Source organism: Heteronotia binoei, chromosome 21, assembly GCF_032191835.1.
Source record: "Heteronotia binoei isolate CCM8104 ecotype False Entrance Well chromosome 21, APGP_CSIRO_Hbin_v1, whole genome shotgun sequence".
NCBI classification, from domain to species: Eukaryota; Metazoa; Chordata; class Lepidosauria; order Squamata; family Gekkonidae; genus Heteronotia; species Heteronotia binoei.
In genome coordinates this window covers 19,369,042-19,395,530 of record NC_083243.1, presented here as the reverse complement: position 1 = coordinate 19,395,530, position 26,489 = coordinate 19,369,042, and the positions used below count along the sequence as shown (strand labels likewise).

At 46.1% G+C, this 26,489-nt stretch overlaps 1 protein-coding gene across 1 annotated transcript in view; it reads right to left on the bottom strand.

The window, feature by feature from the left end:
* SYNE2 (spectrin repeat containing nuclear envelope protein 2) overlaps window positions 1-26,489 on the bottom strand; it is a 407,300-nt gene that overhangs the window by 81,944 nt on the left and 298,867 nt on the right. Inside the window, exons 84-92 of the mRNA XM_060261546.1 lie at window positions 26,240-26,419; window positions 23,964-24,086; window positions 19,794-19,948; window positions 16,921-17,065; window positions 13,217-13,311; window positions 10,858-11,092; window positions 9,499-9,693; window positions 7,835-7,960; window positions 3,527-3,682 (exon numbers count right to left, since the gene is read on the bottom strand). Of these exons, the coding sequence (XP_060117529.1) occupies window positions 3,527-3,682; window positions 7,835-7,960; window positions 9,499-9,693; window positions 10,858-11,092; window positions 13,217-13,311; window positions 16,921-17,065; window positions 19,794-19,948; window positions 23,964-24,086; window positions 26,240-26,419 (1,410 nt within the window). The remainder of the gene's footprint in view (window positions 1-3,526; window positions 3,683-7,834; window positions 7,961-9,498; window positions 9,694-10,857; window positions 11,093-13,216; window positions 13,312-16,920; window positions 17,066-19,793; window positions 19,949-23,963; window positions 24,087-26,239; window positions 26,420-26,489) is intronic.

Here is a 26,489-nt window from a genome sequence, read left to right as displayed (position 1 = left end):
TCCCCCACTCCTCCACTTGTACCTGCTGGAATGGCCTTGGGTCAGCCATAGCTCTGGCAGAGGTTGTCCTTGAAAGGGCAGCTTCTGGGAGAGCCCTCTCAGCCCCACCCACCTCACAGGGTGTCTGTTGTGGGGGAGGAAGGCAAAGGAGATTGTGAGCCGCTCTGAGACTCAGAAATTCGGAATGGAGGGCAGGATATAAATCCAATGTCTTCTTCTTACTATTATTATTATTACTACATTGTAATACATAATGAAGTAATTATACAGCTCACGGCTTGGTTGCTAACAGGGCACTGTCAGAACTTGTAACTTTCCTGTATGCTGTTAGCCTAACTGACTCCATATTGTAACCAGATACTAACCCAATGTGTTCTGTGCCAGGCCACTAACCAAAATAGCATGCATTCCAAACAGCCTGTGATCACTGAAGGGTGGCAGATAGCCTCTGGTCAACATCTGCAGGTGGCCTTTGAAGCCAGCCGGCCAGGACAACTCAGCAGGGCTCCATCCTCCCTCGCTGATAACAGACCCTGAGAAACAGACAGTTGTCTCTGACCGTGTGAAAGATCATTTTATTGTTGCTGCTACAACCGCATAAAATGTAACCAATACTAGCTTCGTTATCAGTGTTATCCTGTACCTTCAGCATTGTAGTTCTCAATAAACGCCTATACTTTTGTAACGAAGTCTTGGGCCTCGATTGAAGTTCTTCCAGTTCTGACATTATAACACTGATAACGAAGCTAGTATTGGTTACATTTTATGCGGTTGTAGCAGCAACAATAAAACGATCTTTCACACGGTCAGAGACAACTGAAGTTCTTCCAGTTCTGACAGGCACGGCCCGGGGGCTGGGGACCCCTGCTTTAGAGGGACGTTGTCATAATTACAGCAAGATCGTATAAGTCAAAATCAAAATCTATATACTTTTTAAAATCAAAACCCAACCAAAAATGGTGGAAAACGGTTTGCATTCATCAATGTCAGAGCTCAACATCAGGCTGGGCCGCACAGGGTTGAAAACAGCCCTGAAAAATGTTTCCTGCCTCTTTAAGAGAGGCTTAAGGTGTGAAGATGGGCCTCTGAAGTTTTTCATGGCATGGAAGTAAACAATGTAGGGTTGCCAGCTTACAGGTGGTAGTTAGAGATCTCCTGCAATTATAACGGATCTCTAGATGACTTCTTCACCCAAAGGGTGATTAACACATGGAATTCAATGCCACAGGAAGTGGTGGTGGCTACAAGCATAGACAGCTTGAAGAGGGGACAGGATCAACATATGGAGCAAAGGTCCATCAGTGGCTATTAGCCACAAGGTATTGTTGGAACCCTCTGTTTGGGGCAGTGATGCTCTGTATTCTGGGTGCTTGGGAGGGGGGCACAGTGGGAGGGTTTCTAGTGTCCTGGCCCCACTGGTGGACCTTCTGATGACACTTAGGGGTTTTTTGGCCACTGTGTGACACAGAGCGTTGGACTGGATGGGCCATTGGCCTGATCCAACATGGTTTCTCTTATGTTCTTAGGTGACACAGTTTGCCTGGAGAAAATTGGAAAGTGCTTTGGAAAGTGGACTCTATGGCATTATAGCCCGTTGAAGTCCCTCCCCGAAACTTCTCCCTCACAAGGCTCCACCCGCAAAATCTCCAGGTATTTTCTGACCCAGAGCGAGCAACCCTAGTCCCCTGGTAAATAACATGCTATTACGTCTCTATTAGAAGGACAGGATATTTTGTTGCCAGGCAGCTGGCAACCCTAGAATTTGTGAGATTTTTAAAAAAACGGAGGGGGGGGAACATCTGGTCACAATTGCACTTCTCCCATGGAGGGAAAAATGTAACTTCATGGAGAGCTAGAGCAGTGGAAAGCTTGCGCTCTCCTCATTCTGATTGGCCCTAATAAAGCAACACTCAAAATGGCATTTGTTTTGAGCAGGTATGCACAGGAACACAGTTCCGGCTGGCTTGGTGTCAGGATATGCAAACGAGTTCCTCCTGGGCTCTCTTCATAAAAGCCCTATGTGTGGCAATGGTGATGTCAGAGGGTGTGGCCTAATATGAGAATGAGTTCCTTCTGGGGTTCCCCCCCCCCTTACCAAAAAAGCCCTGGTTTGGGGTCCATTATTTGGACCAACAATGTCAGTTCTGTGAACACTCCGAAGCGCTACAACAATGCCAAGTACTGCTCATTTCTTCTAGTAAATCCCTATAGTATTTCTATAGCATCTTCCCATAATGTATTTATTTTATTTATTTATTTAAAACATGTACTTAGTTGCCTTTCTGCACTGAGGAATTCAAGGCTGCTTAAAAATATAAATAAGAAAACAAGGAGAAAAAACACGTATCTCAAAGGACTGTCAATAAGTAAAAACCACATGAGTCAAATGCAGCCCTAAATAAAACTCTCTTCAGCACACCATCTAGTTTTCTGTACCTCCTCTTCCTGGCTTTCCCCCACCCCCCCTTTTTAAAAAATAGCCGAGGTGGACAGGGCTGAACAACTGAAGCTTAAAAAGTGCTAAAGTTAACAACACGGTTTTGTGTTTCACCTGGAAGTGAGGATGCAGCTGTCTTACAACCAGGGCCTTTTTTTTTTCCTTTGCAGAAAAAGCCCAGCAGGAACTGATTTGCATATTAGGCCACACCCCCTGACATCCCCATCGTTTCATGCAGGACTCTTTTTTTTGTAGAAAAAACCCAGCAGGAACTCATTGGCACCAAGCCAACCAGAACTGCGCTCCTGTGCGTTCCTGCTCAAAAAAAGTCCTGCTTACAACTGCTAACCTATACAACAGACCCAGTGAACATAAACCAAGACTAATCTGCGGCGGAACGATCCAGAGGTAAAGCGAATGGCTGTAACGGCGGGCTGCCTGAAACCGCAGCAGTACAAGTACGCTAATAAAAAGAAAGGGCTGTGACCACTGCTGGCATGTTTGAACACTTTTCCTGCAAAACATTCACCGGCTTATCTCTCTCTTTCTCTCTCTCTCTGCAATTCATTTCCGCAAACTCTGTTGCCTCTGAAACTGAAGCTCTGCTGCCACCTGAGAATCAAAACACAGAGACTCTTGAATAATACCTCTGTTTCCACGCCTCCCCACCCCCCTCCGAATCCATTCACCCCAGGCCATTTCAGTTTAACCCTTCCTAAGCCTGCCCGTCGCTTCTTTAAATTCCGAACAAAGACCTCTGAAGCCAGGCTTAAAAAAAAACCAAAACAAAACCCTGGTTTCACCCTATTCCCATCCTTCCTGCCTGTACTGAAAGTTTTCGAAACTGCTAAGGGGCACATTACGGGAACAAAAGGCGAAGGGGCGGCAGATGCTTCCCCCCCTCCCCAGCTCCCAAACACACTGTTGCGTAGCCCCAACAAATTACATTCGCAGACAGCGTTTTAAACTTTCTTCCGGCTAACTGCTTTGTGCAAAACTGAATGGCTTGCGAGGTATTTCCTCCCTTTTCAGCACGGGCGTAATTCAAACTCAGCCAAGTCGCCGCAGCCTGTCCCGAAAGCCACTTACGCGAAGGCAGAGCTCTTCCCACTGTCTGTGCAAATGCTGGACTTGCTCTCGCAGGACCATCACGTCTTCGGCCAGAAGACAGTGAGCCAGGTCAGCCTTCATGGTGCCAAGGTCTTGCAGGCTCCTGTTCCAGCTGGCCAGGGACTTCTCCAGTTCCTGCATTGAAACGCCCAGGGACAAAGACAACAACGACAATCGTTTCAGGCCAAGCTCCTGGATTGTGTGTGTGTGTGTGTGTGTTTCCTCTCGCAAACCTTTTGGTTAATCCTATGATTGGCCTGCAAGGGGGAGGGGAAAGGAAGAGAGGAATTTGCATATATAAGGAGGCCAGACAAGAGTCAGGGAATTCCGTCGCCAGCATCCGTGCATCTTAAGTTCAGTTGTGGCTCTCTTTTCTCTCTGTTTGCTAACTGGAAGTAAGGGGGAAGGGACAGAAAATGCCTCGGTGCCAAAGATTTAGGAACAGTGAATAAACGGATTCTGGAATAAAACTTCCCTTTCAGCACACAAACAAACTAGAATCATAGAATCCTAGAGCTGGAAGGGTGGCCCAGGGTTATTTAGTCCAACCCCCTGCACAATGCAAGAAATTCACAAATTCTTGTGGCATCTGTTTATATTTAACACTTTTTTAAAAAAAATCCCTTGTAAACATTCATGGACTACATGGAAGTTTGTTTGTTAGAAACTCTTGGGCACTAAACAAACTCTTATGAATTGACCCACTATGTCGTCTGTCTTATACCACCTGAGAGATGTATGGAAGGAGAGGATGCAACGTGATATTACCGTCTGCAGAATTTGACCTGTTTTTAAGATTGCCATATTGTTTTATTGTATGAATTAATTTTAATGCTGTATATTCATTAATTGTTGTTCCTGCCCTGAGCCGGGCAGGTTATAAATTGAAAATAACAAATAAATAAATAAAATAAACCTTATATTAGACTCCTGTTCATGATTTTCTTTGCATTTTCATTACATACCAAATTCTTGCTTCAGAATTGTCTGAAACACACTTTTCTGTTTTTATATTCTCTGAGTATTTGTCCCCTCATTATACGTGTAGCAATTTCAAGACAGATCTATAAATAACCTCAGGAATGTCGGAGGGGGGGAATCATAATCTAATAAAGAAGAAATCGAATGTTTAGAATAACCAGGATATGGGCTTATTTTTCAGAAGGTCTCTTGAAGATTTGCAGGATGGGGAGGAAAGGAAGGTAGCACCAATGAGTGCAGGAAATGATACAAAAGCACTTGAGCAGCTGCCAGGAAGGAGCCTGAACCCACATGAAGCTGCCCAAGAGGGGACTGGAACAACATATGGAGCAGGGGTCTATCAATGCCTATTAGCCACAGGGTATAGATGGAACTCTCTGTCAGGGACAGTGATGCTCTGTATTCTTGGTGCTTGGGCGGGAGGCGGGGGGGGGAAAGGGCACAGTGGAAGGGCTTCTAGTGTCCTGGTCTGGGTTTTTTTGGCCACTGTGTGACACAGAGTATTGGACTGGATGAGCCATTGGCCTGATCCAACATGACTTCTTTCTTATGTTCTTATGAATCAGACAATCAAGGTCAGCACTATCTACTCAGACGGGCAGAGGCTCTCTGGAGCCTCAAGTAGAGATCTTTCACATTACCTGCTACCTGAGCCTTTAACTGGAGATGTCAGGAGTTGAACCCAGGGCCTTCCTCAGGCCAAGCAGATGCTTTACCACTGAGCCCTGGCTCCTCCACAAAGTGATTAAACATTCTCAGTTAACCGTCCATTTCTTCAAAACCGCTCCACGTATTCAATTAAAACAAGGCTTCATTTTGTTAAGTTTATGTAAGGACTCTAATATTCCTAAAATCAGACAAGAATTGATTATGACTGGGAACATAATTGCCTTCTATTGGGAAAACAAAACTATTCCTTCTGTGGATCAGTGGAGTGAAGAAGTATGGGAACTATTAACAATGGATAATTATAATAGCAGATTCAATGGTGCCGAAGTTTCTAACCTTGTAGAGAAGTGGTTTTCTGTATTAAACTTTGAATGGCATTCTAGTTCTTTAAGGACATTTCCTCCTAAATATCTCCATCGTAGTCTTTTTAAATAATTCGCAGGATATTATTATTTGGGTCAGCAGATCTTTGTATCCTTATTTAGATATCTGGATACAGGATGTTGGTTTTGTATCTAAGTCTACTATAACTTTTGTTTTAGAGTGATTTATGCTTTGAATTTTTTCCTCTGTTCGTTTTAACTTTTATTTGCCATTTGTAGTATAAATCAGTAAAATAAAACATTTGAAAGAAAAAAAAGCTCTGCTTCATACAAACTGGGATATTTTAAGGAACAGTTTTGGTTATCCAGGTTCAGACCAATGCTCCCTCTAAGCTGTGGTCTTGTAAGGCTTTTTTTTGTAGCAGGAACTCCTTTGCATATTAGGTCACACACCCCTGATGCAGCCAATCTTCCAAGAGCTTACAGTAGGCCCTGTAATAAGAGGTCAGATGCTGAAGCTGAAGCTCAAAGACTTTGGCCACCAAGTGAGAAGGGAGCACTCACTGGAGAAGACCTTGATGCTGGGAAAGATAGAAGGCAAAAGAAAAAGGGGACGGCAAAAGATGAGATGGCTGGACAGCGTTACTGATGTAACCAACATGAATTTGAGTAGACTTCGGAGGATGGTGGAAGACTTGGTCCACGGGGTCGCAAAGATTTGGACTCGACTGTGCAACTGAACAACAACAACAACAAAAGCTCGTGGAAGGTTGTCTACATCAGGAGTGTGTGGCCTAATATGCAAAGGAGTTCCTGCTACAAAAAAAACCCTGCAAGAATTCTACTTTGTGAGCTACTCTGTGGCGCTGAAGTTGTGAGTGAGCGATATAACTACTGCATAAATTAGTTTGCAGGTCATCCTTCCTGAGTTAAGACAAAAATACGTGAGCTGGAGGCTAAAAAAACGGTGAGCTAGCTCACACTAACTCAGCTTAGAGGGAACACTGGTTCAGACCAGTCCAGATGTCATGCTTGCAATTGCTTAAGTAACCAGGAGCTCCTGGCTTGCATGAGTCCAGTATCTCAGCTCAAATGCCACCCAACAATATTTCTGTAGAAGGACAGGCAACCGCCTGTCTGTGCCATATTATGGCAACCCCAGATGATTCTACTTAGCCCCCTAGACTGGTCGTCCATGCAAGGGACCATGGTGAACATCTGTGGGTCTGGCAGCACAGCTGAGGCAAGCTTGTTCCCAGTGTGTCTGGCCAAATAGAGCCTTCAGCTTCTCCCTCCCTTCTGTTTGCTGGCCCACCATCATCTTGAGAGCATAAGAACATAAGAAAAGCCATGTTGGATCAGGCCAATGGCCCATCCAGTCCAACACTCTGTGTCACACAGTGGCCAATACACACACACAGTGGCTAATAGCCACTGATGGACCTCTGCTCCATATTTTTATCCAATCCCCTCTTGAAGCTGGCTATGTTTGTAGCCACTGCCACCTCCTGTGGCAGTGAATTCCACGTGTTAATCACCCTTTGGGTGAAGAAGTACTTCCTTTCATCCGTTTTAACCTGACTGCTCAGCAATTTCATTGAATGCCCATGAGTTCTTGTATTGTGAGAAAGGGAGAAAAGGACTTCTTTCTCTACTTTCTCCATCCCATGCATAAACTTGTAAACCTCTATCGTCACCCCACAGTTGACGTTTCTCCAAGCTAAAGAGCCCCAAGCATTTTAACCTTTCTTCATAGGGACAGACTTTCTGGGCTCTCTCAGGCAAGCCCCCTCCCTCGCCGTTTTAGTTGTGGGGGAAAACATTCCCAGATTGATCCGCTTGTACAAACTGACAGAGGAACTGAATTGCTTTGGATGCAGCAATAGTTCAATGTTATAGATCAGGGGTGGCCAAACTGTGGCTCAGGAGTCACACGTGGCTCTTTCACAAATATTGTGTGGCACTTGAAGCCCCCGCTGGCCTATTGGCTGACTTGGAGAAGGCATTTTTCTCTTTAAATCACTTAACCAAACCAAGCCAGCCAGCAGCTTGGAGAATGCATATAAAGTTAAAGTTGCTTTCTTTCCGCCTCTCGTTTTCCTTCCTTCCTGCTTTCCACCCTTCCTTTCTGTCTCACAGCTCTCTAACATCTGACGTTCATGTTTTGCAGCTCTCAAACATCTGAAGTTTATTCTATGTGGCTCTTACGTTAAGCAAGTTTGGCCACCCCTGTTATAGACAGCCCTTTGATGACATAAAAAGAAAGTTCCCTGCAGGAGTCAAAGAGATGAATAGCCAGACTGAACTTGGGTACCTTCATCTGCTCCTTTGCCGTCTGCAGCTCATCGTGCTCTGCCGGGAGAGGATCTTTTATTCTCATATTGAGCTCTTGCAGACTCTGGCACGACTCTTCCACCTGTCTTTCAGAGCTCTCCCATGCCTGTGGTTTTGCAGAGAAAACATAAAGGAAGATACGAATAGTAAAAAAGCATTAAGAACATAAGAACATAAGAGAAGACATGTTGGATCAGGCCAATGGCCCATCCAGTCCAACACTCTGTGTCACACAGGGCCAAAAAACCCCAGGTACCATCAGTGGGGCCAGGACACTAGAAGCCCTCCCACTGTGCCCCCCCAAGCACCCAGAATGCAGAGCATCACTGCCCCAGACAGAGAGTTCCAACAATACCCTGTGGCTAATAGCCACTGATGGACTTCTGCTCCAGATGCTTATCCAATCCCCTCTTGAGGAGGGCCGAGGACCTGCCTACCTTAGGGACCTTCTCTCCCCACATATTCCCCGAGGGAGGTGAGATTGAAGGCTACCAGAGAAAGAGCCTTCTCAATTGCAGCCCCCCCCCCCCCCACTGGTGGAACCAACACCCAGAAGATGTTAGAGTCTTGCGGGACCTTGCCCAGTTCCGCAAGGCCTGGAAAATAACATTATTTCGAATGGCCTTCAGCCAAAATATACAGATGCCCCAATACCATTGAATGTATTATATTAATTTTAGCACCAAAACTGTTGTTTTAAAATTGTATTAATGATCTTAAACTGTTTTAACTACTTAATTGATAATAGATTACTGTAACTGTTTTGCTGTCTTATTGTTGATACTGAAATGTTGTTAGCTGCCCTAAGCCTGCCTCGGCAGGGAGGGCGGGATATAAATGTGAAAAATAAATACATAAAAATAAAACTGAAGCTGTCTATGCTTGCAGCCGCCACCACCTCCTGTGGCAGTGAATTCCACGTGTGAATCACCCTTTGGGTGACAAAGTACTTCCTTTTATCAATTCTAACCTGACTGCTCAACTTTAGTTGTTTGGTTGTGCCCCCTTCGCATGAGGCAATGAGACTGGAAACAATGAGACTGGAGGAATTCTGGATGAGGTGTAAAAATTCTGATCCAGCGTGAATTCTGAAGTTGTTTCCTTAGAACTCTGGGCAGATGTTCTGGCTTTCTGCCCATCAAGAGCTAGGTAGAATATTTCAGATCCCATACAGCCTTAAAGGCAACTGGAACTTAAAAAGCAAAAAGGAATAAAAAGAAGTACTTCTTCAGCCAAAGGGTGATTAACACATAGAATTCACTGCCACAGGAGGTGGTGGCAGCTATGAGCATAGCCAGCTTTAAGAGGGGATTGGATAAACATCTGGAGCAGAGGTCCATCAGTGGCTATTAGTCACAGATTATTGTTGGAACTCTCTGTCTGGGGCAGTGATGCTCTGTATTCTGGGTGCTTTGGGGGGGGCAACAGTGGGAGGGCTTCTAGTGTCCTGGCCCCACTGGTGGACCTCCTGATGGCACTTGGGTTTTTTTGGCCACTGTGTGACACAGAGTGTTGGACTGGATGGGCCACTGGCTTGATCCAACATGGCTTCTCTTATGTTCTTACAGGTGTCTTCTTTTGTGTTTGCTGCCACAAATTAATACAGCTGCCTCTTTGGAATTTGTTCCCAAGAATGAAAGATACCTGTATGGTGCCTTGAAACTGTCTGGTGATCTCCTCTACTTGAAGCTGAACATCGCTCCAACTCTCTTGCAACTGACTCCTCTCTTTCTGGAGGTCCACTTTTGCTTCAGGGCTTGCTGTGCCGAGTAGCTCTTCCTCAGTATCCAAGGCTAAAGAATACCTCATTTGGCACCTTCGAAGAAGGACTTCTTTATTCTAAAACAGGAACCAGACAAACACACCTGAGTCTTGAGTCAATAAACACCTATGCTGACACCAAGATAAGGAAGAGGGAAAGAGATTTAGCGGACTCTTCCCTCTGAATTCTAAAAGCTGACTGTAAGAATTCATTGAGCTCCTCTGCAGTTACTTTCCCACCCTTGAAAAATCTGGTTGCACTTTAAATACCAGTGGCTATCTGGATGGTGAGGCTCTTGTAAGTTTCCCAGACACCAGCTGTTTTACAGGGTTGCCATACTGTAAAACAAAGGCGGCCAAACGTTCTTAATGTAAGAGCCACACAGAATAAACATCAGACGTTTGAGAGCCACAAGACATGAACATTAGATGTGGAAGAAGAAGAAGATATTGGATTTATATCCCGCCCTCCACTCCGAATCTCAGAGCGGCTCACAATCTCCTTTATCTTCCTCCTCCACAACATACACCCCGTGAGGTGGGTGGGGCTGAGAGGACTCTCACAGCAGCTGCCCTTTCAAGGACAACTCCTGTGAGAGCTATGGCTGACCCAAGGCCATTCCGGCAGCTGGAAGTGGAGGAGTGGGGAAACAAACCCGTTTCTCCCAGGTAAGAGTCCACACACTTAACCACTACACCAAACTGGCTCTCTGGAAGAAGGAAGGAAGGAAGGAAGGAAGGAAGGAAGGAAGGAAGGAAGGAAGGAAGGAAGGAAGGAAGGAAGGAAGGAAGGAAGGAAGGAAGGAAGGAAGGAAGGAAGGAAGGGAGGGAGGGAGGGAGGGAGGGAGGGAGGGAGGGAGGGAGGAAGGGAGGGAGGAAAGTAGATGGTAGGAGGCAGGGGAGAGGGAGAGGTGGAATAAAGCAACTATCTTTAAATGCATTGTCCAAGCTGCTGGCTGGCATGGAGAAGTGATTTAAAGAGAGCCACACGATATATGTGAAAGAGCCACATGTGGTTCCTGAGCCAGTTTGGCCACCCGTGCTGCAGTGATTCCTAGAGCTACATTGCATCAATTATGGGATTTCACTGGAAGTGGTGTAACGGCACACGCAATGCCACCAGGGTTTTTTTTTTTTCCCTCCCGCTTTCACTTGGAGAGGCAGTGGAACCTAGGGGCAGGGTCCCTGGGGCTGCCAAGTCCTGTTTCACCAGCCAGTTCTTTTGGGAACAAAGGAACAAACCTTGAAATCCTGGCTCAGGTTCCAGACTTGGCACAGGCTGTGCTTGTCCTGACTCTTCACAGCAGCGACGAAGCTTTTTGTCTCCTCCAGGAATCTCGTGAGGTCTCGCATCAAGGCCTTGAACTTGCGCCACCGCTTGACAAGGCTGTCGACCTCGCCCTTTCTCTGCTGAGCCGTCAGAACGGCACTCTGCCACTGCTCCTTCAGCAGGGTGAGCTTGGAGATGAATTCGGTCCTGCGGCAAATAGAGAGGGAGATGTTGGTTCACCACCAGCTGGCACCAGGTGCATGTTTTGTGGGCTGTGCACATATATGGGCTGTCCTGCGGGACCGTCTCTCCCTATATGAGCCCCAAAGGTCATTACGATCGGCTGGCCAACATCTTCTAACCATCCCTGGCTCAAAGGACGTCCGGCTTGCCTCGAACAGGGCCTTTTTGGCCCTGGCCCCGACCTGGTGGAACCAACTCCCTATAGAGATTCGGGCCCTTCTGGATTTGTTACCATTCCGGAGGGCCTGCAAAATGGAGCTGTTCCACCTGGTCTACGGTTGAGGCAAGCGGACGTCCTCATCCTCCCATTATACCATCTAACTGGCCTCCCAGCAATGACTGCCATTTCAACTGGGGTCGATTCTGTTGACATCTTAGGGCAACTTAAGGCTGCCCATGACAATTACGCCCCACGTGCTCAAACCGTCCATGCCGTCTTAAATAATTAATTTTAATCTATTGGTTTAATTGTTTTAACTATTCTGATGTTTTATTGTTGATTTTACTGCTTTAGCGTGTTGGAATCTGCCCTGAGCCCTTATGGGAAAGGGCGGGCTATAAATGTACAAAATAATAATAAAAATAAATAATAATATTCCTTATCAAAGGGCCTGCTCGTCACTTCTCTTTTAATTTGTGTGGTTAGACACGATGTGTTTTTTTTTAACTTTCTCCTTTTCTCTCTCTCTGGGTATGTCATGCTGCTACCGGGAATTTAATTCCAATCTTATTAATTAACCTTTCCCGCAGGATTGTGCCCAAGCTCTAAGGCTGCTTTCATTGGACTATGTGGTCTTGAGGATGAGACTAGGGGAGCCAAGTCCAATCCAAGAAATATCTGGGGACTTTGGGGGTGGAGCCAGGAGACTTTGGGGGTGGAGCCAGGAGACATTGGGTGGAGCCGGGAGACTTTGGGGTGGAGCCAGGAGACTTTGGGGGTGGAGCCATAGCAAAGTTGTGACAAGCAGAACTGAACTTTAAAGGAAGTTCTGGCCATCACATTTAAGGGGACCACATACCTTTTTAATGCCTTCCCTACATTAGAAATAATGAAGGATAGGGGCACCTTCTTTTGGGGCTCATAAAATTGGACCTCCTGGTCCAATCTTTTTGAAACTTGGAGAGCATTTTGGGGAGACTCATCAAATGCTACATTGAAAATTTGGTGCCTTCACCTCAAAAAACCGCCCCTCCAGAGCCTCAGATACCCTGTGATTAATTCTCCATTATACCCTATGGTCCAACAGACATTTCCCCCCCCCCCCATTTCTGATGACCCTGAAGCTCCGGAAGGCCTCCAAACCTGGGGATTGGCACCTCTACTCACGAGTTGCTGAACTTTCAAGTTTTTCACAGTAACACAGGGCAATCAAAGGTTCAAGTTTACCTTCACACTATGCAAACGACCTCTGCAAGGATTGTGCAACAAACGGAGGGTCTGGGCTCCTTTCACAGCCATGTTGTTCTGCCTCCTCCCCCCTCCCCTTCAGCCTTAAAGACGCAGACACACCATCCAAAGAGGAAGGCTTTCTCAAGTAGAGATTGAAGCCTCCAGAGGGGGAAAGCCACATGATGACTGTGTGGGCGGGGCTTCCCCCCCCGACGGCCAGCTGACTTGGGGTGGGAAGGAGCCTGGGAAAGCGGGAGAACCCCTGCTGGGACCCAGGGATAGGCAAGCCTAGATGAGACTCTTAATAGCACAGGACAAATCATCTTGAAACCAATACGCTTCTCATACAAATAACGTTTTCCTTTGTTTTATTATAATAAAACAAAGTAAAACGTCATTTGCACAAGACGCGTATTGGTTTCAAGCAGGGCTTTTTTTTGTAGTAGGAACTCCTTTGCATATTAGGCCACACCCCTCTTATGTAGTCAATACTTCAAGAGCTTACAGGGCTCTTAGTACAGGGCCGACTGTAAGCTCCAGGAGGATTGGCTACATCAGGGGTGTATAGCCTTATATGCAAAGGAGTTCCTGCTACAAAAAAAGTCCAGGAAACTGGTCTGACTTCAGCCTTTGAATGCATGACTCCCCTCTCCCTGCCACCCTTCTCTTGCCACAGAAAAACAAGGCAAATGTGTTACCTGTTTTCAGCTTCTCCTGATTCCAGCATGTGCAAAGCTTTCGAAACAATAGAATTAAAAATTTGCTGCTGGACAGTAATCTCTGCTTGCATTATCTGTGAACAGGGAATAAAGTAACCGTTCAGTGTCACACGCTGAAGAGAAGGCATGGTTTGAATATGAGAATAACAAATCTAATTTGGAACATGCAAAAAATCCTCCGGCAGGGAGGCTGAGAGCTTGGGAGGTGTAGCGGTAAGAGTGTTGGACCTTGGAACTGGGATGACTAAGTTTGAATTATTCCTACAACCACATTAAGAACATAAGAGAAGCCATGTTGGATCAGGCCACTGGCCCATCCAGTCCAACACTCTGTGTCACACAGTGGCAAAACAAACAAACAAAAACCCAGGTGCCATCAGGAGGTCCACCAGTGAGGCAGGACACTAGAAGCCCTCCCACTTTTGCTCCCCCAGCACCAAGAATACAGAGCATCACTGCTCCAGACATAAGAATGTAAGTAGAGCTATGTGGAATCGGGACAGTGGCCCATCCACTCTTATACAGTGGCCAAAAAACCAGGCGCCATCAGGAGGTCCACCAGTGAGGCCAGGATACTAGAAGCCCTCCCACTGTTGCTCCCTTAGCACCAAGAATACAGAGCATCACTGCCCCAGACAGAGAGTTCTATCTATACCAAGTTGTGGCTAATAGCCACTGATGGACCTCTGCTCCATGTGAAGCCCACCAAGTTACCTTGAGCCTGTCGCAATCTCACAACCTAATCTCCCCTCACAAAGTTGTTGCTGTCAGGATGAGGGAAGGGAGAAACAATGCAAAAAGCTGACTTGCATCCCTGATCAGAGAGAAAAGCCGGATTTCAATAAAATAATAAAAAAATAAGTTATGATGGGTAGCTTGTACATGCATATTCTTCAAGTTGGCCTTTGCAGGGATGAACTATGCAACTACATGTCACAGCAGCAGAACACTCTGGAATGAGAAAGGACAGCTTGACCTCTTTCTCCTTCTGCATCGAATCTCAGAGAGAAGCAGGCTGTACGCAATTAGGAATGCCACCTCTGAGTTGGGAAATTAGTTGGTGGAGCCTGAAGATGATGAGGTTTGGGGAGGAACCTCGGGGGTGTATAATCAGGGGTGGAATTCTAGCAGGAGCTCCTTTGCATATTAGCCCACGCACCCCTGATGTAGCCAATCCTCCAAGAGCTTACAGGGTTCTTTTTTGGTAAGCTCTTGGAGCACTGGCTACATCAGGGGTGCGTGGCCTAATATGCAAAGGCGCTCCCACTAGAATTCCACCCCTGTGTATAATGCCATACAGTCTACCCTCCAAAGCAGCCATTATCTCCAGGGGAAGTGATCCCTGCTGTCTAAAGACCAACTGTAATCCGGAGTGATCCCCAGGCCCTACCCGGAGGTTGGCAACTCTATTAAATATCACTGTGTTGCAAATATGTCCTTAGAAGCTTAATCTCAGGCCCAAATAAAAAGGAATCGCTGTGCGTTCACACGAGTGACCTGGTTATGCCCAGGGCTTTTTTTGTATCAGGAACTCCTTTGCATATTAGACCATACACCCCCTGATGTAGCCAATCCTCCTGGAGCTTATAGCAGGCCCTGTACTAACAGCCCTGTAAGCTCTTGGAGGATTGGCTACGTCGAGGGGGTGTGACCTCATATGCAAAGGAGTTCCTGCTACAAAAAAAGCCCTGGTTCTGCTTAAAGCAAGAAAGCAAGGGGGGAGAGGAGCATAAAGCAGGCAAGAATTCAGCTTCCTCCCCCGTGCATACCACTTGCCCCAAAAATCAGACCCTCGTCCCCTTGCTTAATAAGTCAGCAGGCAGATATACCAATAAATAACCACAGTTGCCTCTGTAATGGCAGCTTAATATATTCCGGGTCTGCAGCGAAACTGAAAGGAGGAAGAGAATCTCTCAGATAGGCTGCATTCAAGATGTTCATGCCTTCCCACGGAGAGCTACTTTTCTCCGGAACGACATGATGCTGTAGGGTCTTGCAAATCGGGACTATGAAGGCAGATCTGCCCAGCCTTCTCCCATCTCCCAGGAGTTTCCTCTGACTCCTGAAAAGGAAATGCTGGTGGATTAAGGGACCCTACTTGACAAAACGAAATGAAGTACAGAAGTCTGGGGAACTTGATGAGTTTGCCACTCTTCTGCCAGTCTCTGGATAGAGGCGGAAAAAACATTGGTGAGAGACAGGAGAAGGAAGTGATGATCCTCCTCAGTTTTTCTCTCCTTTCTAGGGTGTCCCCATGCTATGGGCATCCTCAATGTGGTACCTGTGGAAGCCACAGTGCCTGCAGACATCTTTTCTTGCAGCTGCCAAGTGTTTGTAGAAAGTGGGTGGGTCAAATGGGGCTTTTGCCCAGCAAGGCTTCTGATTGGCTGTGTAGTTTTTTTTAAAAAAAATGTTGTTTTGGCAGCAGCTGCCATGACACCACAAGGATCTGCACTGTGTTACTGAAGTTAAGTGGTGGTAATTGTTTTTTTGGATGGCTCCGCCTCCTATGGCAGCCATTTTCTTGCTGAGCCCACTATTTCATGTCATAATTCCAAATGTGGCCACAAATCAGAAAGCTTGAGGACCCCAGCATACTGCATCACATTTTATCTGTTTCTTTATACAATGAACGATAAAAAATGCGGAATTTTCTGCCAGAGGATGTAACAATGGCCAAAAAGCACAGGCGAGCTTTAAAGAGACAGACAGATTCATGGAGGAGAAATCTATCAGTGACTACTAGTCATGGTGACTAAAGGAAACCTCCACATTCAAGGGCAGCCGGCCTCTGAATCCCAGTGCCAGGAGGCAACATTGGCAAAAGGCCTTGGCCTCTGTGCTCTGTTGCTGGACTATTTAAGTCAGGATTCTGGACTAGATGGATCACAGGTCTGACCCAGCAGGGCTCTTCTGATGTTCTTATGAAGGCCTCGGCCTCTATGCCCTGCTGTTGGCCCTCCAGAGGAACTGGTTGGCTCCTGTGTGAGACAGGATGCTGGACTAGAGGGATCACTGGTCTGATCCAGCAGGCAACATCAGGAGAAGGCCTTGGCCTCTGTGTCGTATTGTTGGCTCTCCAGAGGAACTGGTTGACCAGCGTGTGAGACAGAATGATTTAGCTGTGGAATTCACTGCCAGAGGATGTTGTGATGGCCACAGGAATAAACAGCTTTCAAATGGAATTAGATAAATTCATGGAGGGAAGGTCTGTCAGTGGCTGCTAGTCATGGTGACTGAGGTGACTCAACCTCTGAATCCCAGAGCCAGGAGGCAGCATCAAGGGAAGGCCTCGGTCTCTATGCCCTGTTGTTGGCTGTCCAGAAGAACTGGTTGGCCCCTGTGTGAGACAGGATGCTGGAATAGATGGACCACTGGTCTGATCCAGCAGGGCTCTGCTGATGCTCTAATGAAGGTCTCAGCCTCTATGCCCTGTTGTTGGCCCTCCAGAGGAACTGGTTGGCCACTGTGTGAGACAGGATGCTGGACTAGATGGACCACTGGTCTGCTCCAGCAGGGCTCTTCTTACACAGGTTACCCCACCCTGGTCCCACTGTTTCCAGAATCATGGGAGGATGCTGCGGGAAAGGGAAGGTACACCGCTGCAAGCAGTAAAACTAGAGAATTTCAGCCCATGGTTTGGCTGGCAAACTGGTGGCTCCCTGGCCTTCCGTTCAGATTACCTCGTAATCTCTTTGCTGCTCCTCTAGTTCTTGTAGAGTCCCAGCCACGTCGTCTTTCAACCTCTCCTTCACCTTCTCGAAGAATTGAACCCATTTCTGACATCTTGCCAGAAACTTTTCATCCGACTGAATCTCCTGCAGTTCACTGCATAAACAAATTAAAACAAAAAGCAACTATACTGAGAAACTCCTTCCAGTATGAATGTTCCGTATAGTTCCAGAGGTTGGCAATGCTGGCTTGTGGTAGAACAGCTGGATTCTAGTCCAGTAGCACTCTAAAGACCAATGAGATTTCCAGGGGATAAGTGTTGACCCTCTTGTTGGTCATTAAGATGCTGCTGCACTCGCATGTTCAAAATATGTTCTGCTCAGGGGGGAAATTCTAACAGGAGCTCCTTTGCATATTAGGCTCCACACCCCTGATGTAGCCAATCCTCCAAGAGCTTACAAGGCTCTTTTTTGTAAGCTCTTGGAGGACTGGCTACATTAGGGGTGTGTGGCCTAATGTGCAAAGGAGCTCCTGCTAGAACTCCAGCCCTGGTTCTGCTAATGGAATTCTCAACCACTCTACCAGCCAAAGGGCTTACTGTCAAGATCATAACCTAGCAGGCAGGAAAAAAACAATTCATTGTGAAACAGGAGATGTAGACTGGAGCCCCACGTCGGGAAGATGCAAACGTGGCCTCCTCAAAGCACAGTCCATCTCAAAGAAGGTTTTGTTTCAGAGAATGCCTAATGAACTTAAGGAATGAAATCAGCCCCTGCAAGCCCCTGATTAAGAGCCAATCTGCTCCTAGGCAAAAACGGAAGGACCTGTATTATCTGAGCGCAGGATAAGGGGAAACAGTTTAATTCTCTAACAAAGGAAGCGTTCTAAGAAGAACTTCTGCTTAGGCATCTTGAAGATGTTAAGGGAGTTACCATGGCAGCCAATTTTTTTTTCCTGGCTTCATCTTCCAGTTCATCAGTAATGGCCAGGGCCAGCCCTGCCGCTAGGCAAACTAAGCAATCGCCCAGGGCACCACCTTTCTGGGGGCATCGAATTGGGTGCTCCTGAGCGGCTATCAGTGCGGGGGTGGGGGTGCCAGAAGTTAGCCTTGCCAGGGCCACTTCTTATAATGGTTAAAGGCCACGAAACTGTATGGTGACATCACAGAACGCAGACCACCTGCCATTCACAGAAGGACCACCAGAACTATCAATTCTTCTCCCCCCCCCCGCATTATTATTATTCTATTGATACAGCAACAAAGCAATACAATGAAAATGCAACATGCAGATGCCATCCAAAAAATATACGATAATACACCCTGAGTTTATAAATAAGTAAGTAAGTAACTAAAATTTTATTTGTATCCTGCCCTCCCCGCCTAGGCAGGCTCAGGGCGGCTAACAGCATTTCATAAACATACAATAATAAATATAAAAACTTTAAATTTAACCATATAAACTTTAAATTTAACATCCTTTAAAAACCAAATATAATTAAAATTATATAATTTAATTTAATCTGACAGTAATAATGGCATTTTGACGCTAATTTCTGTCAGTTTGCATAATTTTCATGATGACATAGGTCCTTAGACAGGATCGTGTTGGCGGACCCTTGATTAACAGCATTATTCAGCAGTCCGTGTATGCTAATTTGAAGAGGGTGGTCTTGCAGGCCCTGTGGAACTGATCAAGGTTCCGCAGGGCCCGCACCTCCTGAGGAAGCTGGTTCCATAGGGCAGGGGCTGCGATTGAAAAGGCCCGTGTTCGGGTGTTCTGAAGCTTGATCTCTTTCGGCCCAGGGGTAGTCACACATAGATAAATGTGTGCGTATGTAAGTATGTGTGTGTGTATGTGTGGGTGTATATTTATATAATTAAATTCTGGTGGTGTGTGTGTGTGTGTGTGTATAAACACACACATACACACACATACACACACCCCACCAGAATTTACTTTAATTTGACACTGGCTGGCTTGGTGTCAGGAGGTGTGGCCTAATATACAGAAAAAGCCCAGCAGGAACTCATTTGCATACTAGGCCACACCCCTTGATATCTTATTGTTTCACGCAAGGCTTTTTTGTAGAAAAAGCCCAGCAGGCACTCATTTGCATATTAGGCTACACCCCCTGACACCAAACCAGCTGGAACTGCGTTCCCGCTAAAATAAAAAAGCCACACACACACGCACATATAAATTAAAGCAAATTCTGGTGCTTTTATATAGCCATTTAGGCCCAAATATCTAAAAATAAATCAAATTTTTATAATATGGGTTCTTTGGAACAATATCCTGTTCAGCCATATATTTCATAAGTAGATACCATACTGCTATAACTTTATTTTCATATTGATCAGCTAGCGAGTGTGTGAGATTATAAAACAATCCACATGTAATAAAATGTTCCCAGTTTTTAGCTATCAACTCTTGTCAAAACCCTGAGGAGCTGAACCTAGGTCAAATGGGAGGACTCTATAACGGGAATGTCTGCTGTAAGGGAATGGAAGGCATCATCTATGGTCAGGTGTGATTGGGCTCTCCTTCCTTGGAGGTTTTGAAACAGAGGCTAGAGGGCCATCTGACAGCAATGAGGACCCTGTGAATTTAGGGGGAAGTGTTTGTGAGTTTAGAGCGGTTCCTCAGTGGAACAGGCTTCCTCAGGAGGTGGTGGGTTCTCCTTCCTTGGAGGTTTTGAAACAGAGGCTAGATGGCCATCTGACAGCAATGAGGACCCTGTGAATTTAGGGGGAAGTGTTTGTGAGTTTCTTGCATTGTGCAGGGGGCTGGACTAGATGACCCTGGAGGTCCCTTCCAACTTTATGATTCTATTCTATAATTCTAGGAATGGGAAGGGAAAGCTTTTGCTGTCTTTGTTTTACCTGCACTGCTCCAGGGCCATGGCTGTCTTCTGAGCCCACAGCCTGTTCAGGCTCTGCAGTCGCTTGGCGGTGAAGTCACCGAGGGGGAGCTTCAAGCTGACTTCGTTCAGATTCTCCATCTCGGGAGACAAAGCGGTGAGACCCAACATCTGGCTCTGAAAAGAAGGCAACTCAATTAAGGACCCGAAATATTGGCACCTCTTACCTTAATGAAACAAACAAACAAAAATCTAGGGGCACTTTAAGGACTACCATTTTTTTTACCCATTTATTCATTCATTTATTAAAATATTTTGGCTCATGTGAAATTTTCCTCCAATCTGAGGTGTCTTTCTCTAACTTCTTCTGCAGTAGGATAGTAGGATCCACCTCAGTATCCCTTTTATTTTAGATAGGATTGGGGCTTTTTTTGCAGCAGGAACTCCTTAGCATATTAGGCCACACACCCCTGATGTAGCCAATCCTCCTACTGTAAACTCCAGGGTCACAGCCTGCATTGTCAGGTAGGTATGTGACGGAAAATCATACTGGTGAAATGTTATGAGGCAGCACCTGAGGAAGTACCCAGGCAACCCAGGCTGGCCCCATCTTGTCAGATTTTGGAAGTTAAGCACGGTTGGCCCTGGTTAGTACTTGGACAGGAGACTACCAAGGAAGTCCTGGGTCATGACACGCAATGGCAAACCACCTTCTGAACATCTCTTGCCTGGAAAACCCTACAGGGTCGCTATGAGTCAATGGTGACCTGGAAGTTCTTCCCACCACTGCCTGAGGAAGTAGGCGGTGACCCACAAAAAGCTCATTCTGAAACAAACGCTCGTCCAGGGGTAGCCAAACTGTGGCTCGTTCACACATACTGTGTGGCTCTCGAAGCCCCACCGCCCCATCAGCCAGCTTGAAGAAGGCACTTGTCTCTTCAAATCACTTATCCAAGCAAAGCCAGCTGGCAGCTTGGAAAATGCATTTACAGTTGAAGTTGTTTTCTTTCCATCTCTCCTCCCCATCTATTTGCCTTCCTTAACATAAGAGAAGCCATGTTGGATCAGGTCAATGGCCCATCCAGTCCAACACTCTGTGTCACACATAAGAACATAAGAGAAGTCATGTTGGATCAGGCCAATGGCCCATCCAGTCCAACACTCTGTGTCACACATAAGAACATAAGAGAAGCCATGTTGGATCAGGTCAATGGCCCATCCAGTCCAACACTCTGTGTCACACATAAGAACATAAGAGAAGCCATGTTGGATCAGGTCAATGGCCCATCCAGTCCAACACTCTGTGTCACACATAAGAACATAAGAGAAGCAATGTTGGATCAGGTCAATGGCCCATCCAGTCCAACACTCTGTGTCACACATAAGAACATAAGAGAAGCCATGTTGGATCAGGCCAATGGCCCATCCAGTCCAACACTCTGTGTCACACATAAGAACATAAGAGAAGGCATGTTGGATCAGGTCAACACGCTGTGTCACACAGTGGCCAACCCCTTCCCCCCCCAAGTGCCATCAGGAGGTTCACAAGTGGGGCTAGAAGCTCTTCCACTGCCAACCCTCAGCACAAGAATACAGAGCATCACTGCCCCAGGCAGAGAGTTCCAACAATAAGCTTAGGTGAATAGCCACTAATGGACCTCTGCTCCATATACTTATCCAATCCCCTCTTGAAGCTGTCTATGCTTGTAGCCGCCTCCACCTGCTGCGGCAGTGAATTCCTTCCTTCCTGTCTTGTGGCTCTCAAACATCTGTTGTTTATTCTACGTGGCTCTTACTTTGAGCAAGTTTGGCCACCCCTACACTAGCCTTTCAGATGCCACTGGGGTTTTGTTTTATTTTGATATAACAGAATAATATGGCAACGTTTTGGCAAATCTCCTATCTTGACATATACAAAATCCTGGAAAAGGGCATGATGGCCGTCCATGGCCAATAACCAATCCAGGAAGTGTGGTGCATGGTGATGGCTGCATGGAGCACACTGTATCCTCTGGATCCAGACAAATCTCTTGATGTTTCAAAGAAATATAAAGGCCCAGGAATTTGGGACCATGGCCAAATAACCATTGTACAGCAAAGAGAACCAAAGACAATTTATAGGCTCCCAATAAATTTATATACAATTTATATGCTCAATAAACAGAGGAACATTTATTATTTACAGGCAAAAGCAATGTTCCTTAAATGAAGATTAACCGCTGGAAATAATCACATAATAGCACATTTTATTGGGTCTGTACTCTCAAAGCGATTAAACTGCACTTCTGTCAGCTGAAATAACGGGCTAAAAAAGATACCTGCGATCTGAAAAACAACCAAACAGTGCAGCATTCAAGTAGGCGAGACGCAGTCACTCGCAATACTTTATTATCTAAATAAGCAACGGAAAAAAAGCAGGGACAGACTGAAAACTGTTTATCCCAGCATTTCAGGTTCTACCTCCCATCAGAGACGCAGTAGGATCTAAATGTGTTTACTTGTCATGGCAGGAGCCAAAATGTTTAACTAATTTTAAGTCTCTCTTTGGGTTTGTTTTTTTCCCCCAGTCACAAATTTATTTACTTATCTAAGCCAGGAGCTACTAGCCTTAAGACACAAAAGTAATCTTCAGAAAGTCAAAGCAGGACCGCTACGCTTTGGAAGTATGGGAAGGCGTGGCTTTATATAATAGCATTTCAATACATGCAGCCTTGGAGTGTTTGAGAGCTGGCACAGATATCGTATTCTTGGATGTTACTAATTCTACCATAGAGTTTTGCCAAAAAAAACCCCTGAGCGTCACCCATGACGTCACCGACATCCCTATGTAACTTCCGGGTTACATACATAGGCTCTTTAGCTTGGAGAAATGTCGACTGCGGGGTGACATGATAGAGGTTTACAAGATTATGCATGGGATGGAGAAGGTAGAGAAAGAAGTACTTTTCTCCCTTTCTCACAATACAAGAACTCATGGGCGCTCAATGAAATTGCTGAGCAGTCGGGTTAGAACGGATAAAAGGAGGTACTTCTTCACCCAAAGGGTGATTAACATGTGGAATTCACTGATACAGGAGGCGGTAGCAGCTACAAGCATAGCCAGCTTCAAGAGGGGGTTAGATAAAAATATGGAGCAGAGGTCCATCAGTGGCTATTAGCCACAGTGTGTATATATATATATGTGTATATATATGTGTGTGTGTGTGTGTGTGTATGTGTGTGTGTATATATATATATATATATATATATATATATATATATATAAATTTTTGGCCACTGTGTGACACAGAGTGTTGGACTGGATGGGCCATTGGCCTGATCCAACATGGCTTCTCTTATGTTCTTATGTTGCATTTATTTTCAGCTTCTTGCCTGTTGGGAGGGTAATTCCAGTTTCGTGTAGTGGACTCTTATTTGGGAGAACCGAGTTTGATTCCCCACTCCTCCACTTCCACCTGCTGGAATGGCCTTGAGTCAGCCACAGCTCTTGTACAAGTTGTCCTTGAGAGGGCAGCTGCTGTGAGAGCCCTCTCAGCCCCACCCACCTCGCAGGGTGTCTGTTGTGGGGGAGAAGATATAGGAGATTGTAAGCCACTCTGAGTCTCTGATTCAGAGAGAAGGGCAGGGTATAAATCTGCAGTCTTCTTCTTCTTCTCACATGGAGAAGAGTGACCCACAGCCATTCTCCCCCAACTTTCTGATAGCTCTGAAGTTGGAGGGAGGGGCTCCAAACCAGATATCCGCCCCCCAACTGGAGATTGGCAATCCTAGCCCTATGGCAGGCACCCACACTTTTCCCAGTGCCCACCAAGTGCTTTTAGAAAGTGGGCGGGGCCAGGCAGGACTTTTGCCCAGCAAGGCTTCTAATCAGTCCCTGGAAATTTGATTGGCTGTGGAGATTTTTTTTTAAAAAAATTTTTATCAGTAGCTGCCATCACAGCAACAAGGATCTTCACTGCATGACTGAAGGTAAGCCATGTCAGCCTTTTTGTGGCTGCCTCCACCTCCTGTGGCAGCCATTTTGTGGCTGTGCCCACCACATTGTGGCAAAACTCTAAAAGTGCCAGCAGGCTCAAAAAGGTTGGGGTTTCCTGTTCTAAGTCATTTGACCTCCTACTGGAATTCCACCCACAAACATCACAACCCTGTTGCCCTAATAAGCTTCAACTCCACTGCATGGGCACATGCTTACCATCAGCAGATCTGAGCCTTCATCTCCTTGATTCGGACTGTCCAAGGCTTCTGTGGTCTCCTTAACACGATTTTCCAGTTGTTCCAAGCAATTCTCAAAATCTTCTAGCTGCAGAAGACTAAACTGAGGTAAGGAAAGAATGGGAAGGTGTTAGACTGGGCATATAAGGCCAAACTACACGCTGCAGAAACAACGAACTCAACGGGAAAGTATAAAATGATATTAACTTAATGCAATTTGCTGGTACAAGGTGGCCACTGACCAGTCAGAACAGAATGCTGGATGAGATGGACCATTTGCCCAGTGTATCAGGAATGCTTCTGTGATACTTCGGTGGGAAGGGCGGGATATAAATTGAAATAAACTTGAAATTTGTTCAATGCAGAGTCTATAAGCCCTTTATAGATTATGATCCCAAGAATCCTAGCATAAACCTATATATCAGGGGTGGCCAATGGTAGCCCTCCAGATGTTTTTTGCCTACAACTCCCATCAGCCCCAGCCAGCATGGCCAATGGCTGGGGCTGATGGGAGTTGTAGGCAAAAAAACATCTGGAGAGCTACCGTTGGCCACCCCTGCTATATATATACATTTCTAGCACAGTGGTGAAAAGTGCCATCAAGTCACAGCTAACTTATAACAATCCCATAAGGTTTTCAAGGCAAGAGAAGCACAGAGGTGGTTTGCTACTGCGTGCCTCTGCGTAGCAACCCAGACTTTCTTGGAGGTCTCCCATCCAAGTACTAACCAGGACTGACCCTGCTTAACTTCTGAGATCTGATGAGATCAGGCTACCTTGGGCCATCCAATCCAGATCAGGGTGTTTCTGGCATACATGCTTGCAAAGACAAGACTGAAAAGCCCATTGGATACAATATAAAAGATTTAAGCAGGGCTTTTTTTGTAGCAGGAACTCCTTTGCATATTAGGCCACACCCCTGATGTAGCCTATCCTCCTGGAGCTTCCAGTAGGCCCTGTATGAAGAGCCCTGTAAGGAATTCTAGCAGGACCTCCTTTGCATATTAGGCCACACCTCCCTGATGTAGCCAATCCTCCTGGAGCTTCCAGTAGGCCCTGTAAGAAGAGCCCTGTAAGGAATTCTAGCAGGACCTCCTTTGCCTATTAGGCCACACCTCCCTGATGTAGCCAATCCTCCTGGAGCTTCCAGTAGGCCCTGTAAGGAATTCTAGCAGGACCTCCTTTGCATATTAGGCCACGCCCCCCTGATGTAGCCAATCCTCCTGGAGCTCCCAGTAGGCCCTGTACTAAGAGCCCTGTAAGGAATTCTAGAAGGACCTCCTTTGCATATTAGGCCACACCCCCTGATATAGCCAATCTTCCAAGAGCTTAGAGGGCTCTTCGTACAGGGCTTACTGTAAGCTCTTGGAGGATTGGCTACATCAGGGGGTGCAGCCTAATATGCAAAGGAGTTCCTGCTACAAAAAAAAAAAATCCCTGGATTTAAGTACATATAAATTTAACTCTGCTAAAGAAAACACTGGGACTTAAAAAGTGCTCATGTTTGGCTTGGCTTATGCATGCATGTGCCTTTATTTTTCTAAGGTTGCGTACCACCAAACATTTAAGGGATAAAAAGAAAAAGTCATCTAAAAATAACCCCCAAATTCAACAGGGCACATTAGTAAAACTCTCTGTTTCTTTGGTCCATCACGCTCTCTCCAAAACCATCTCAGTTCTTTTCACATTTCAAGTGCTGCAGAATGACAGAGACGGGCTGGCGAGCTGTGATTTTGTGCCTGCCATGTTCGTAACAGCATGTAAGTGAGGGTGACTTTGTATTCCAATCTGCGACTAAAACACGCAGTTGTCTCTGCTTCAGGTGCCGCCTTCAGAGCTAAATGCAGAATCCAAATGCATGGTATTATCAGGAGCATTCTGTTAATTCAAATGCCTTTTCAGATATTGTGAGCCTGAAATGAACTAAAGGAAACAGGTGGAAGACCCCTCACCAAAAGGCAAACTTCTAATGAGGGGATTGGATAAACATCTGGAGCAGAGGTCCATCAGTGGCACAGAATATAGATGGAACTCTCTGTCTGGGGCAAGTGATGCTCTGTCTTCTTGGTGCTTGGGGGGGGGCAACAGTGGGAGGGTTTCTAGTGCCCTGGCCCCACTGATGGACCTCCTGATGGCACCTGTGGGTTTTTTTGGCCACTGCATTTTCCAATGACTGCGTTAAGGGGAAAAAAACCCCACACAAATATCTCTGATGATGCTTTCGATTACCAGCAAAAAACATCCTCCAAGGTGTACCTGAAACTCGTTCACTTTCATCTGCAACATCTGTTCCAAATAGGAGATCCTCTGAGCTGGCAGGAGCTTCTCTGGAAGAAGAGACTCTGCTGGAGGTCCGGCTGCCTGAGCTATCTTCTCTGCCAGCTCAGAAACCTGGAGAAGACTTCCTTTGATATTCTGAAGACCGACTTGCAGGTTCTAGAGAAAGAGAGGAAAGCGCATCAGGGCAAATGAAGGACAGGACCAGCGAGTTCCCTCTAAGCTGAGT